The following is a 14,117-nucleotide window of genomic DNA, read 5'->3' on the forward strand; positions in this document are numbered from 1 at the left end:
GGGTGGGGTCCTGGGCTACAAAAACCTGGATGTTTTAGATGAGTCAAACCTCCTCCTCTCATTCACCACAGTTTTACATCACTGTTTGTTGTTGAGTTGTGCCGAGTTGGCAGGGCGGATGGTGTGCTCCTGTTTTGTAGTTCTAGAGTCTTAAGAGATAAGATAAGATCACCTTATTAGCCCTATTCAATTTCTTGCATTAGGAATTTGTCTTTTCGCATACCCCAACTTGCTCTCCATGAAGCACACAGACGGGGAGAGAGAAGCTTAGGGTCAGAGTGCAGGGTCAGCCATTTATACGGCACCCCTGGAGCAGTTGGGGTTAGGGGCTTGCACAGGGGCCTAACGGAGTAGGATTCCTCTGCCGGCTGCGGGATTTGAACCAGCAACCTTCCAGCCACAGGCACAGATCCTTAGCCTTCATGATCTGTGAATGACCTTTTTTTATGGGCTCACTAACCAATAGGGTTGCTTTACCACCTAACAAAAGAAAAGAAATGCTTTCACGTCATTTTCTCTAGCTTTTGCTTTCTGGTGGCTTGGAGTGATATCCTACCTGCACCCCAATTTACCTGGTGGTTGGTTCCACCCTGGTCACATTTCACCTCTTATTGCAGTGTCAGAAATACTTCATATTATCAACTGTTTAGAAAAACTGATGATTGGAAAAATAAAATACAGGCAAACCAATTATTAAAACAGCAATAAAAAAATCAGACGTTTATAAATTATGATGTCATCCAATTCACACTTCAATGAAAAGGTTCATGTCTGTTTCTTGTCCCACCTCCATCTTATACTCAATGGGACATCGTAGGTTAAATAAAACCTTGATTTAACAATTAATATTGGAGAATAATCTACAGTACCTATTGGTTTTTGTGTATAGATCACAATTATCAGTTTTAATTTACAGGGCTAAACGGAGGGATCAGACCAATGCAGTGGACTTTCAGAAGATAAAAAAGGAGATGGACCAAAATAACAGTAGTTGAGGGCTTTATTAAAGCCGATTATAGGAAATACAAGACAATATGAGTGCATAACAGGAACAGGGAAGGAAAGATTAGCACTACAGTATCAGTGAGATTTAAATAACTTTTGATGTGTCATTTTTATCTTTATTCAATAGAGTGTAACTTACAGTTTTACATTTTGTTCCTTTAAACTTGCATGTCTCTTTAAGCAGCACATAATATTATCTACACAAACTATTCCACAAATTCAAAGAAAAATGAAAAAATAAAAAGAAGCAAACAAATAATAAGAAAGAAAAATAGAAACATTGACTATTCAAACTTCTTACTATTACACACCTAAATAGATTTAGGTACACAAAAGTGTATTAATTGAACATAAAATTAGTTGAGTGGCCTCTGTGTAAGAAAAGTGGTTCTCGTGATTTCAGAATAAAACCATCAGTCTCTGAGGTTCCTCGGTAAAGCAGTGAATTTCAAGCTAAGATAACCATGAAAGCTAAAGAGCTTTCAAAGCAAGTCAGGGATAAAGTAATTGAAAAGGACAGATGAAAGGGTACAAAAATAGTGAAGTCTCTGAATATCTATCTCTGTGAGCACACTGTACTCAATCATCTAGAAATGGAAGGTGTCGTATCGCACAGGCACTGCCTAAATCAGCCCGTCCCTCCCCACTAGGCAGCAGCTGGGTCAAGTGGAAACTGATGAGGGATGCCACTGTGAGGCCAGTGACAACTTTGAAAGTGCTACAGTGTTCAATGGCTGAAATGGGACAGTCTTCAGTTTGATCGCCCAGGTTCTGAATAAAATATTAATAAATGTATATCACAAAATTGGACACTATTGGAAAAAGTCTGAATACTTTTGCAAGCACCTTCATTGCTGCACAGTATCATAGCCAGAAGATAACTTGAAGTGCTGCCATAAAAAAAGTAATTCTGTCTATAACAATGTCAAACGAACAAAAGATATAAATTCCTTCCTAATGATTCAAGACTATTTCTTTCAGAAAAAGAACTTTTTAGAGTGCTCATGACGTGCTAATTTAGTTCCCAATTCTTGAATTTGTCATTTGTAAATTCTAAATGCAAATTAGGATGAAAATAGTGTAACACTACTCCTAACGAAGCCCTTTATTACATCATATTAAATGGGAGGTCCACTCACTAAGCAATGATTAAAAGACATTCATGGTTGGATTAAAATGCAAATCAAAACAACTCCCTGTCTACTAGTGTTGAAGTGCCATCATGAGGCTTCGTGCAGAAAATGAGGATCAAGTACCAGATTACAGTATATTGCTTTGTGATCTTCCAAGAAATATTGGTAAGTTGCCCAAATCTGGATCTCAAGGAAAGGCTATTTCAATGGGATTTGAGAACAATTTATGTCTGGCAAACTAAAACATAACATTTTTGGCAGATTGGTTAAATACTCGTCGGGCATTGACTAGCAAATAGTCAGATGTACAGCTGTACAAAGCTACAGATGCAGTATTCTTTAAGGGGCCCTGCCGAGGACACAGTCCATCAGAATCTGGATTGAATACATGATTCATGTCAACACTTCTAACTGAACTATATATAGAACTGCATGGCAACAGTTGGATTCATGAAGTAAAAGATGCAAACTGAAATGTGTCAAACATTGTTGGGACAAACTCAAATGTAAGAAACTGCTTTTCCCTGTTAAAAATTTGATGTTAAGAAAAGCAACATCCCCTTCTCTATCATTCCAATACCCAAAACGGAAAGCATAAACTAACAAAACAAACATGTACTGCCTTTTTGTAGTGGAAGAAGGTGAAGAAGTTTCTTAGGTGGTAGCCTATGGGGGGAAGTTGTTGGAAGCATGAATCTTATCAGAAAGCTCCTTCACAGGGCATCAGATGAAATGAACAAGGAAAAGAATAACGTAGCATTGTTGAGCAACACAGAAATCACAAGATGCGCACATGAGAAACTAAAGTAAACTAGCTGAAGTACCCAGTCTCGCGCAAGAAAGGAAATTAACATGGCAAAATACGTTTACACCAGACGTGATGCTGATTGAGTAAGTCATAACAATGCTGTATGTGAGAATTTCATGCCAAAACACATTGTGTGCCTGCTTGGATCTGGAATATGTAGTTTTTTGTTACAGTGCTCTACTTACGTGCCAAATATGGTGCCGATTGTGCTTTAAATAACGGTAGTGCTGTTCATATTGTTTTTGTTTTAGAAAAATATGCCCCTTTTTTTATATGAACAATCTAAAATGCTTTGGATATGTTTTCATCTGCTACAAATTAATAACAACTTTTTGGCCGTATTCATAGCATTTTCTTAGCTGTTGACCAAAGGTGTGTACGTCTTGTGTGAGTATCTGGGTTTATCCTTTTACTTGCCTCCCTACATTTTGTGGAGTATTGCTGTGTGTATAGATATAAATATGTAGTGGAAGATATTAATAATAATTATTAATAATAATTGCTTTTCATAGAATTGTGAGTACCTGTGATCAGTATAATTTATGTCTGTATTACTACAAGTGGTGACTAAAGGATACCTATCTAGATCTTGTTCATTTTGTAAAATGTTTCCTTAAAACAAATTCCAAAGAGATTTTTAATGTAGGCGGGGTAAGGAGATGGTGTATGTATGTAAAAGCACATTGCTAATAAAATTCTGACTCTTTTGTGTTCTTCTTTATTGGTTTCTCTTGTGCCAGGTAATCTGTTTGCCAATAGTATTACATCAGCTTATGTCATTTGATTTGTAAAATATGGCCTTAGCTTTGTTAAGCTCTAAGCTTTTCTGTGGTATGTCCTTGAATTACATTAGGACATACATTAGAAAACTAACAAGCACCTCCACATTCAAGGCATTCAAGTAATGTGTTGTTTCATGAGTCGAATTAAAGATTCAGTGTGCTTTTTTCAATTTTCGATTTTGACTGTTCAAGAAAACGATGACCTGTGTAGGAAAAAAGAAATGAAGGTAGGACACCATCACAATGTTGGATCCTTTGTATGTAGCCTGAATTAAAACAAAAGTGTAATTTATTTTCACATTAGTATTCCACATCACTTGCAAACTATAATTATATTAAAAGTTGAACATGACCTTTATGTTTCTGTATGGTGGTGTCATTTTATTTGGTCTCTTCACATGAGTGGACCAGCAAAAATGGACTGAAGAGTAGATGATCATTTTCTTTATTAATCGTGTTTCTAGAGTCAGCTTTTGATTATTGTACACATAGAACACAATACCTTTGCTAGAAGCATGCACATACACAAGAAATTATCAAAAATGAAAATAACTAAAGAGATCAATGATGAGTAAAAATTACATTTTCCCCATATACACAGTAGTATTGATCAATGTTTTGGGGATTATACTTAAAATGATTGTCATTTTACAAAAGTGAATGATGCATCTGCTTGTTTTGCTAATTTAGAATCTGTTAGGGGTCTTATTTCAAACTGAGAAAGAAATACAATTGCAATAGAAAAGGTTCTCCGTTTATATTTATGTTCAGCACATTTTCTGTCATCACATTACTGAACTGAAGTGAAAGCCTTAGGGTGACAAAATAAATGGATTATTTAATAAAAAATAACATGATAACAGACATCTACTGTTAACAGCCAGTTGTCCTAAAGCAATATTAATTACAGACTGTATCCATGTGGTGCATCAGTTTCTGGTGCAGCAATATTATGTTGGATAGCAGGAACGAAATCAGGACTCCAAAGCAGCTAACTCAAGAAAGACATCATTAGTTCATATAGAAATGACCATATTGGAATGAAAAACCCTGCAGAGAGTCCTAACTATATGGTAGTTCAAGTAGGTGGCTGCTTCAGCGTGCGTAGGCTGCAAAGGAACTAGTTAAAGTTTATTCCATGCTGAAACGAGAAGAAAAGAAACAACGTTTGGGCTGTGGAGCCTACTTTGGCCGAAACGTTGCATTTCTTTTCTTCTCTTTTCAGCATGAAATCAACCTTTACTTGTTCCTTTGCTAACTACATTGTGCTTAAGTGCTGTAATGTAAACATAAGCCAATTGTAGTTCATTTTTGTCCAAGCTCTAGATAGATCAGAAGCCAAGAAAGATGGAGGTTTCAAGCAGACGTGGAGCTTTTCTGTTGCTGATGGCAGTGACGAAGAAAGACAAAATGAGTAAGACCTTTCAGAACCTTTTCACAAACACCTTTTTAAGTTTAGATGTATTTGTGTTTTTTTTCTGTTTTTGCTTGTAAGGCTAGACTTTGCAGTATTCTCCACCTATTAGAACTCTATCAGACTTCACTAGAATTCAGAAACAAAAATGAAATGAACTGTGATTTTTAAACTTAAATCAAGTAGATACTGACTAAAGCACATTCTGTACAGTACATAATATTAATTTTTAAATCTATACAAATGGGAAGGTTTTGTTGTTCTGGTGATACTTGTAATAAAACATAGTTTTACAGTAAGGAAAGAGGTTAGAGCTCCTGAATGGTAGACTAAGGGAAGGTTTCCATTAGGTTTACAGGATGAACTTTAGAATTGAGAGATTGTTGGTTCGAATCTGGGCTATATACCATCAGCTGACTGTGATGTGGGTTCTCCATGCAGCAGCATATTACCAATACGTTATAAAATTAAATAAGGATGGCACAGAGGCGCAGCAGTTTGCATTGCTGCCTCGGAGCTCGGGGGCCCTGGGTTCAATTCTGTACCTGGGGTTGTTATCTGGGTTTGCATGATCATCCTGTGCTTACATGTGTTTTTGGCGTGTGCTCCGGTTTCCTCCCACAGAGACATACTGGTAGGTTAATTGGTGTCTGAAAAAATTGGCCCCGGTTGTGAGTGTGTGCATGTCCGTGTCTGTCTGTGTCTGTGCTTTGTGTGGTGGGCTGGTGTCCTGTCCGTGGTGTAACCTGCCTTGGGCCTGTTGCCTGCCAGGCGAGGCTCCAGCTCCTCTGCAACCCTGTGTTGGATGAAGCAGTTAGAAAATGGACGGATGGGTAAAATTACTCGTGTGTCAGTCTCATCTTTTAAAAAAAACTCCAGCCCAAGGTTGGTGATGTAGGTTAGACCTTAGTTTTGCATATTTCTGAATCCTTCAGAACTGTTCCACAGCGCAATGTTCAGAAAAACATATTCAAAGCATGAGTAGCCTGGTATAATAACGAATCTCCTTAATATTTTGCTCTTAAGTTAATGTATAACCAAATGTCATATTTCTTCCAGAAAATTGAATTATAAAACTATATTATTTGAGGCATATTGATCTAAGAAAAGGTTTTGGTAGCAGACGGAGATTGAAGATGTTCATTAAATGTTTTACATAAATGCATGTTTAAATAAAATGTAATTATTCAAATGATTGGTGTTACTTTTGACACTGTTATCCTTTGAAATATCTTTATGAACATGACCAGGGTAACTTTCTTCCACCTGTGTAAAATTGCTTGGTGAAAACATTTGCTGTGCCTGTCTGGTGCTGAAATATTGACTTTAGTCTAATCATGATGAAACACTGTAATGCCTTAGTTGGTGAGGTAACCTCTAATGTACAAAACAGTAGAGCTTTTGTCACTTTGCAGGAGTTTGTGACGGATCTGATGTAGGAATAGCCGTTTTTGATATTTTAGGTCTGTTCAGTTTCTTGTTAGTTTGTAAAAAAAAATCTGGTTTTCGGTTTCAGTTTTTCGTTATGTTTTTGAAGACCAGAATATGTTGCAAAGAAAGCATTTATTTGTAAAAAAAAAAACTTATTCAGCTGTTTAATAATATTGACCCATAAATACTAAACACTGGATTTATAAATAATTTTCATGTGCTGCATTAAATAGCAAAAGATAAATACAGCTGTTGTTAAAGTAAGTAAAGAATATTAGATATTGTTTACAAGTCATCAACGCAACTCTTCCAACAGTTACTGAAGACAGGTGCGACTTCTATTACATGTAAGATTATGGAAACAATTATTAGAGAACTAAATTAGAAAATCACTGATACAGGAATTCATATTGACCGTTCTCTAGTCTGATTTAGAAAATTCAGGTATTGCCTAAACAACCTGTTAAACATTTAGTGAACAAGCAGTAATGGAGAGTAACAGTGTTACAATGTCATGCAGTTAGATTTTAACTTTTCTTATAAAACATTACTTCTCAAATGGCAGGAACTAGGTAACTGGGAAAGGAGGTTTAGACTGAGGATTGGTTAATAAATATAAAAAAGCACACAGATAGGAGATGAATACTCAGATTTGGGAGATATAATTTTCTGAGTACCACATATATCTAGCAGTAGGATCACTATTCTTCTTAATTTGTATCAGTGATTCAGATAAACGATTGTAGTCTGTAAACTAGTAAAGTTGCAGATGATGCAAACTTTGTAGGAGCAGCAAATTAAATAAAAAAAAATATTTAGATAAAATTCAAGACTGGGCATACATAGCAGATAACATTTAATGTAGACAAGTGCAGGGTTTTGCATGCTGGAAGCAAAGACGTAAACTGAGATGGAAATAGCTCTGAAAAAAAAACTTTGTTTATGTTGTCGCATTTACATCGTCTCTAGACTATGTGGGGAAGCTATTGAAAAGGTTATTTAAAAACAAAATATTAGTAAGAAGCATCAGATTTAAATAAAGGGATGTCATGTTAAAAGTCTTTAATATACATAGTATTATTAATTAGGCTTAACTAGTGCAATGTTTATCAGCATATTATAAAAAATGTACTTCTGCACTGACGTCGGTACAGACAAACAACCAGATCCAGTCTGGAGCTTAGGGAGGTGAGCCTTTATATTCTTAAGAAGAGAAGACGACAGGGGGACAAAATCAATCGAGCAGGCTTCTTCAGAATGAACAGTGAAATACGAACCAGACTACACAAGTGGAAACCACAGAGAATTAGATTAAAACCTGGAATTTGAGGGACTTTTTTACTCAAAGTGCTGTGGGAGTATGGAACTGGCTACCCATCCATGCTGTTGAATCCATTACCCTGGCTTCTTTGAAGAGAAGACTGAATGAGAGCCTTCATTCATTTAGTTACTAACAACCGATTGAGCTGAATGTCTTCCTCTCAGTTGTAACTTTTATATTGTAAATGGTAATGCTGTAGATAAACTCAGTATTTGATCTATCCTTTTTTTAGTTAATCTTGTTTGAATTTCTGAGCTATTGAAAACTAACAGCTTTCAGCATTTCATACCAGACATAGAAATGTATTGTTTGGTTAGTATGATTAGGCTATGTAATTATATTTACTTTATGTATATAACGTGTATAATATACACTTAATTGAGTGGCATACAGGCTGGTGCTGCTGCTTCATATCTCTTGTGTCCTGGCTTTTGTTCTGTAGTGGCGTTCTGTGTACATGTTCTCTCTGGTTGGATGGGATTTTTCCAGGCATTCCAGCTTAGTTTGTTCTTTCAAAGATAGGATACGTTGTTTATGTTTATTGGATGTCTTGAAATTGTGCCTGTGTGCTTATGTGTGCCCCTGTGATGGACTGTTGTCCCATCCAGAAGTAGCTCCTGATTTGAGCTCTGTGTTTCCAGGACAGGCCTAGAGCTGTACTGATGCTCAATGGATGGATCGATATGTACATTAATTTTGGTATAGGTGTGTTTTTATAAGCCAAGAGTGTGTGTGTTTTTCCTAAAATATCAATGTATACACTCTTAACTTACTAACAGGAATTAAATTAAAGCTTTCTCTTTCTTTTTTATTAGTGTTACTAAATTTCTAGACCCGTATATTCCTCAAGCCATAGTTTATTGCATGCTCCATTATTGAATGTGTGTGCAAATTATGAAATTAGTGTTGACTGACGTAGTCTGTTGAACGATAGCTTTCATTCCCTGCCAAGAAAATCTTGGTTGCATTTCTCAAAGAACCTAGTATGCTTCTTTTTCATTTTTCTGCTCCTTAACCTCCTGGTCAAAATGAGAAACACGGAAACTAAAACAGAAGCACTGAATTAGAAAGTATTTTTTTTATTTAATTGGAATACACTTTAGTTTATGTGTTTAGATAATTATTAAGTTCATAAAATATATTGAAAAGCCTTAATACGGGGGACACTCTATAAGTTATTGTCAAAGTTTAATAAACCTTTTTTCCCTTTGAACTGCAGCTCCGATTCCGTGGTGAGTATGGATGAGCCTGATGGGATGAGCAGCCCAGAGGGAAGGAAGGTACATAATTGAACACTTGTTTTCTAAATACATTATTATTTTAGATTAGTTACAAATAATTAATACTTTGATAAATATATATATATGTGTCTTAGGTATATATATTAATGTTTAAAGCAATTTTGTTAAAATCACCACTTTCTATCCAATAAAGAGTATTTTGAACAGACAGGATCGTCCCTTTCTGTTTTCATTTTTACCTTGGTTAAATCAATGCCAGTCACTACTTTTCAGTATACTGTTCCAATCAAAAATGTATTTAAGGTACAGAGAAAATATCTGTTCAGATTTTCAGTAGGCTGAAATTGCAATTTGCTTTAGCTAAGTAATTTTCTGTATTCAGTTTAAACAGCTATCATTGCAGTTTAATGCTGGAAGTATTTAAAAAACGTACGATGCATCAGTGAAAATCAACATTAACTAAGTTCATTCATCCTGTCAATCAGTAGTACTGTATGTGACAAATGAGTTCATTGTTTACTGTTGTGAAATAATTCTCCTGAATGAATGTACTTGAAATCTCAAAACAAAGTACTCTAATATGAAGGAGGAGTGAAAAGTCACAAATGTGCTCAAGAATGTATGATTGTGTGAAAAATGCAAAGTATGTCCCTTTTGATTTTTTGCTGGAATGAAATGAGCTTGGTTTGATATTGAAAAATTGTCCCTGGCATTTTCTAGCTTGTTTTCCCTTCATTTTTTCTGTTATAGTGGCTCCAAATTTCTGGCTAGATAAGTCAACGTTACTCTACCACTTACAAATGCTCCATTGATACTTGGATAGTGTATTGAAGAGTTTAGTATATGAACTGTATATACTGTAAATAGAAATTGCCTTAATAAAGATTTGAGGATATGAAATTAAATATTGGTTTCTTAACCAAAATTTTAAAATGTGCCAACAAAATGATTGGAGTCTTGTGTTTTCACTAGCAATAAGTAAATTATCTTTTCACTTTTAAAACTACAGACCAACAGGAGTTGGCTGGCTTCACCACTCAGCCCCAAATCTGTTAAACATTTTCTTTTCGAAAGATACATTGCAGAAACAAGAAAATATGGAAATAAATGTATTTGAAAAGTGTATTTTGTGATCACTATATTGTGACTTACAGATGAATGCTTATCTTTCATGTTTTGTATTAAAAGATAATTTAATTTAGATTGATACTGGAAAGTCCCCATAATTCTACAGTGGGATACCTGTCTTTAATATAAAATTCATACTGTGTGTTTGGGAGGTTGAAACAGTGTAATTAAATATATCTGAAGAATTGTCTTTGAAGCCCCAGGGCTGTTCATGATTGCTGGTCCATGTGCATGTACAGTATTACCCCTATCTTTTGGATACATTTAGTAGTGAAAATACATGTAAAAACGGTGGGTTTGTTTGGCTTATTTTGTATTATGCTGCAGATTGTTTTTCAGTGCCCACACAAATGATTGTAGATTGTTCTTCTTTCTAGTTGTGCCAAATGTATTTAACTCAGATGCAGGTTTGTGAAAAAAGGTTCTGGAAGATGTTAGTATGAAAAAAACTAGATTCCCTGTCTGTAAAATCAGGAAATAGTGATTAACAGTGTTTCTTACTCATTACCAGAAATATGCAATAAAATCGTGCTGTTTAGTTATTATCTTGAACCTCCTAATCTTCTATCTTGCACTGGTTTGATTGTGGAGTATGGTAGTATTGATACATAAGATTTTTAATCCGAACATTGTACAGCACAGTGTGTCAAAATCAATGATAACATCACATTTAATATCAGGACTACAGGCATTTTAAACCAGCCTAATTATTCCGTTTTTCAATTAATATATTTGATACCTCCCCCCCCACACAGGAATTTTATAGTTAGAAATGGAATGATTCATAAAACATACTATTGATTTTGAGATATTACTTTTTATATGGTCGAAATACTGTATTTACACAAATATAAGCCACACTTTTTTGGTAAATTTTACAGTGGTACATTTGGACTGCGGCTTATATATACAAATACAAACAAAAAAAAAATTAGAACTTGATCTGGTTGCTGAACAGCGTTGAGCCACCTTTTTTGGGGTTTTGGCATGTTGGTAAGATTGAGTGATTTAAAAAAATATTAGATGTATTATTAGTTATCCAAAGTAAACAAGAGATCGAGGTACACTTCTGCATTCAAGAAAGAGGTGATCCTGTGTGCTGAGGGGCATGGGAACGGTCAAGCTGGAAGGCAGTTTGAAGTGGATTTGTGACCACAACAGATATGATAGAGTTTAAAGCCCTCATGAGAGCTACACAGCTACACATTCCAGCTCAAGAATTCAAAGCGTCCTGTGTCTGGGTAATGTGTTTGGTGAGGAAGGGTGGGTTTGATCATTGTGGTGTCTTGATCGTTGTGCTTTAGGCTAAGCGACATTGCGTATCAGTTTGCTTTAATGTCATCTATCCAAAAAATTATTGTATTCGGAGCTCACCCCTTTTCCCCTGTTCCTCCTGGTTACTAGAAAGTTTACTGTATTATTTGCATTGTCTTTTAAGCTCCTCTCCATTTTCCTTAATTTATTTAAAGCAAACAAGTTTTTTAATTGCAACCTTTCTGTGCAGAAAGGCAACTTGTGCTTTGTAAACTTTTTTTCAATTTCCACAGCCCACATTTCTGAGTGTTATTTATATTCAGGACAGGCTCATATTCTGGTAAATATAGTTATTCAAAATGTGTACCTTAACTGTTTGCTGCTTTGTTCATTTGTTGATAGTTCAGGAGATGGAGTGCCTTTTTTTACATGACTGGAGGCGTGCTAGGTTGAAGCGTCAGTTGTGTAGATGTCATTCAGTCATAATCTTTCATCAACAAAAACAGCTGCTTGAACATGTGATGTCAAAAGAGAATCCAGGCAGGCTGAAGGCACAGACCATGAGAAAAATGACTAGTAGGAAGTGGTAAAGTTGGGCAGCTCCAGCTGAATCAAGCTTTTCCACAAGTTCAATTTGCTCTATTTGAACTTTTTCTGTCTACACTACATGGATCTGAAAAGAGCTGGAAACCATATTGCTGTTAAAATGAGAGAAGAACGGCTCACATTCTGTGTACAGAATGTTCTGGTTTGCATTGAATCATGTACTTGAGAAGGTAACATTTGTGAGGGAGTTGGAGATGGCCTGGCGAACAAGGAACGGTAAAACGTTGCCTTACTGCAGTTGCTTCTCATATGTACGAGGTTAGGTTGCAATGCTTTCACATCGTCATGCACCTCTGCTGTGACCCGTTTGCTGCTTCACAGTTTCAGATTTAAAATGTGAAGGCACTCCGTTATATTACAAAAAATACTCAATAGTGCAGGCAGCTTTCATCTGAGAACTGATCCTTCTCTCCTCTTCTCGCATAAGAGTTCTGCATTTAGCCTGAACAGTTTTAAGCACTGTTTGGTGACTAAGCTAGCAGACCTCTGTGTGACAAGGTAAAGAGCCATATTCTTTATTGAGCTCCTCAGGAAATGACAGGAATTGTATGTGATTTAAACCCTTATCTTTCAAAAGATTATCAGTTCTTATTATCATGTCAGTTCCACAGTCTTCAACACCTTTGGTTTTGGAAGGTTTAAGGTTTAGAATGCAGTGATATGTTGTCAGTGTCCCAGACAGTATATCTTCCTGTAGTCTTTTTTTTTTTAACCGGGGCATCTATACCTGCGTGTTCCTGGTGCTGAGCAGGTGCAACATTCCTGTCAATATTTCTACTATGGCAATTTCTTTCAAGATTTTTTTCTGTTGGTTTGCTGATATGCTATTTCCTGTGGTGGTGTTGTGCATGAATAGAACTATTTCCAATTTTTTTTTTCTGTTCTAAACACTTTTTTGAAGAGCATTGTAGGAACAGCAATACGCCGTACTTCTTTACATTTTGTTTGAAGTGACCGATGGGATTTGTAGTTTTACCTGTCACAACAGAAAACTTCACGTCAAAATTGAGAAAAACTGTCTTTACATTGTTTTGATTAAAATTATTGGGGGCAAAAGTTGACCCGTGGGCCTTGAGTTTTTTTTAGATCTCCTTTCTCAGGAAAGCAAAAACACAGGATACTAAGGTTTGTAGCGCTTATGAGCACGTACTGTAGGATTGGAGGTTCTTATGGGTAGTAACTGTTCTGTGAAACGGTAACTAGTTATTTTCACATGGAGCAGTTAATGCTACATGTTTTGATTGTTTAATAAAATTACCTTCTCTTACTTTTTTCAACAGCCTTCACCGCTGAAACATTTTTGCACTGGCGAGCCCCTGAAAACATATGAAAGAAGGCCAAATAATCATTTGAGGTCCTTCAAAGGAAATGCCTTTGGTCTGAATATGCTGGGAGCTGGCAAGAAGCTTGGGTATATTGTCTTTTACATCGTTCATAAATTCTATTATTCTTCTGCCTTACAGTGATGCCAGTCACATGCTTAAAATTTTTTTGAATGTTTCAACTTATAAAATGTTGCATCTGTTTATGCGTGTGTTGAATCCAAGATAATTCCTGTTAATCGGCCAGAGTATTTTTTTCTTTGTGCATTAGAAGTGAAAACCCCCAGGTCATAACCCTCTCAGCTGCCAGTCGAACTAACTATTTCATTCTCAGTCCGTCAGCTCCCCGGAGTGTCTTTCTACACGGGCGATACTTCCAGCATGCCAACGCACCAGCGCCAGTTGTAAAAACTGCTGCTCAGAGGTAAGTTCTGTTTTTTTCCTTATGTTTCTTGTTGGCCTGTTTGAGATGTTTTCAAAGTAAGGCATAGGAATGAATATATTTAGTATATACAGAGCCTGTAGAAAGTTTACACCCCCTTACTTTTTTTACACATTTTATTATTTTAGATCCTCAGTTTCTTTAAATGAGGGTTTTCCCTTTTTATCTACACGCCATACTCCAAGCTTTTAAAATGGAAGATGTTTTTATTGACAAAAAACTATATTAAA

General features: G+C 35.9%; 1 protein-coding gene across 6 annotated transcripts in view; it reads left to right on the forward strand.

The window, feature by feature from the left end:
• Positions 1 to 14,117, forward strand: part of senp6a (SUMO specific peptidase 6a) — a 48,285-nt gene that overhangs the window by 10,381 nt on the left and 23,787 nt on the right. For 3 of the 6 annotated variants that reach the window (XM_088934133.1, XM_088934144.1, XM_088934152.1), the window contains exons 2-5: positions 5,049 to 5,142; positions 9,114 to 9,174; positions 13,404 to 13,534; positions 13,780 to 13,869. In XM_088934133.1, coding sequence (XP_088790259.1) covers positions 5,049 to 5,142; positions 9,114 to 9,174; positions 13,404 to 13,534; positions 13,780 to 13,869 — 376 coding nt within the window. The remainder of the gene's footprint in view (positions 1 to 5,048; positions 5,143 to 9,113; positions 9,175 to 13,403; positions 13,535 to 13,779; positions 13,870 to 14,117) is intronic. The other 3 variants (XM_088934160.1, XM_088934169.1, XM_088934176.1) reach the window with 1 other exon arrangement.

The sequence above is a fragment of the Atractosteus spatula genome, chromosome 2 (assembly GCF_055471065.1).
Source record: "Atractosteus spatula isolate fAtrSpa1 chromosome 2, fAtrSpa1.hap1, whole genome shotgun sequence".
In the NCBI taxonomy this organism is placed as follows: Eukaryota; Metazoa; Chordata; class Actinopteri; order Semionotiformes; family Lepisosteidae; genus Atractosteus; species Atractosteus spatula.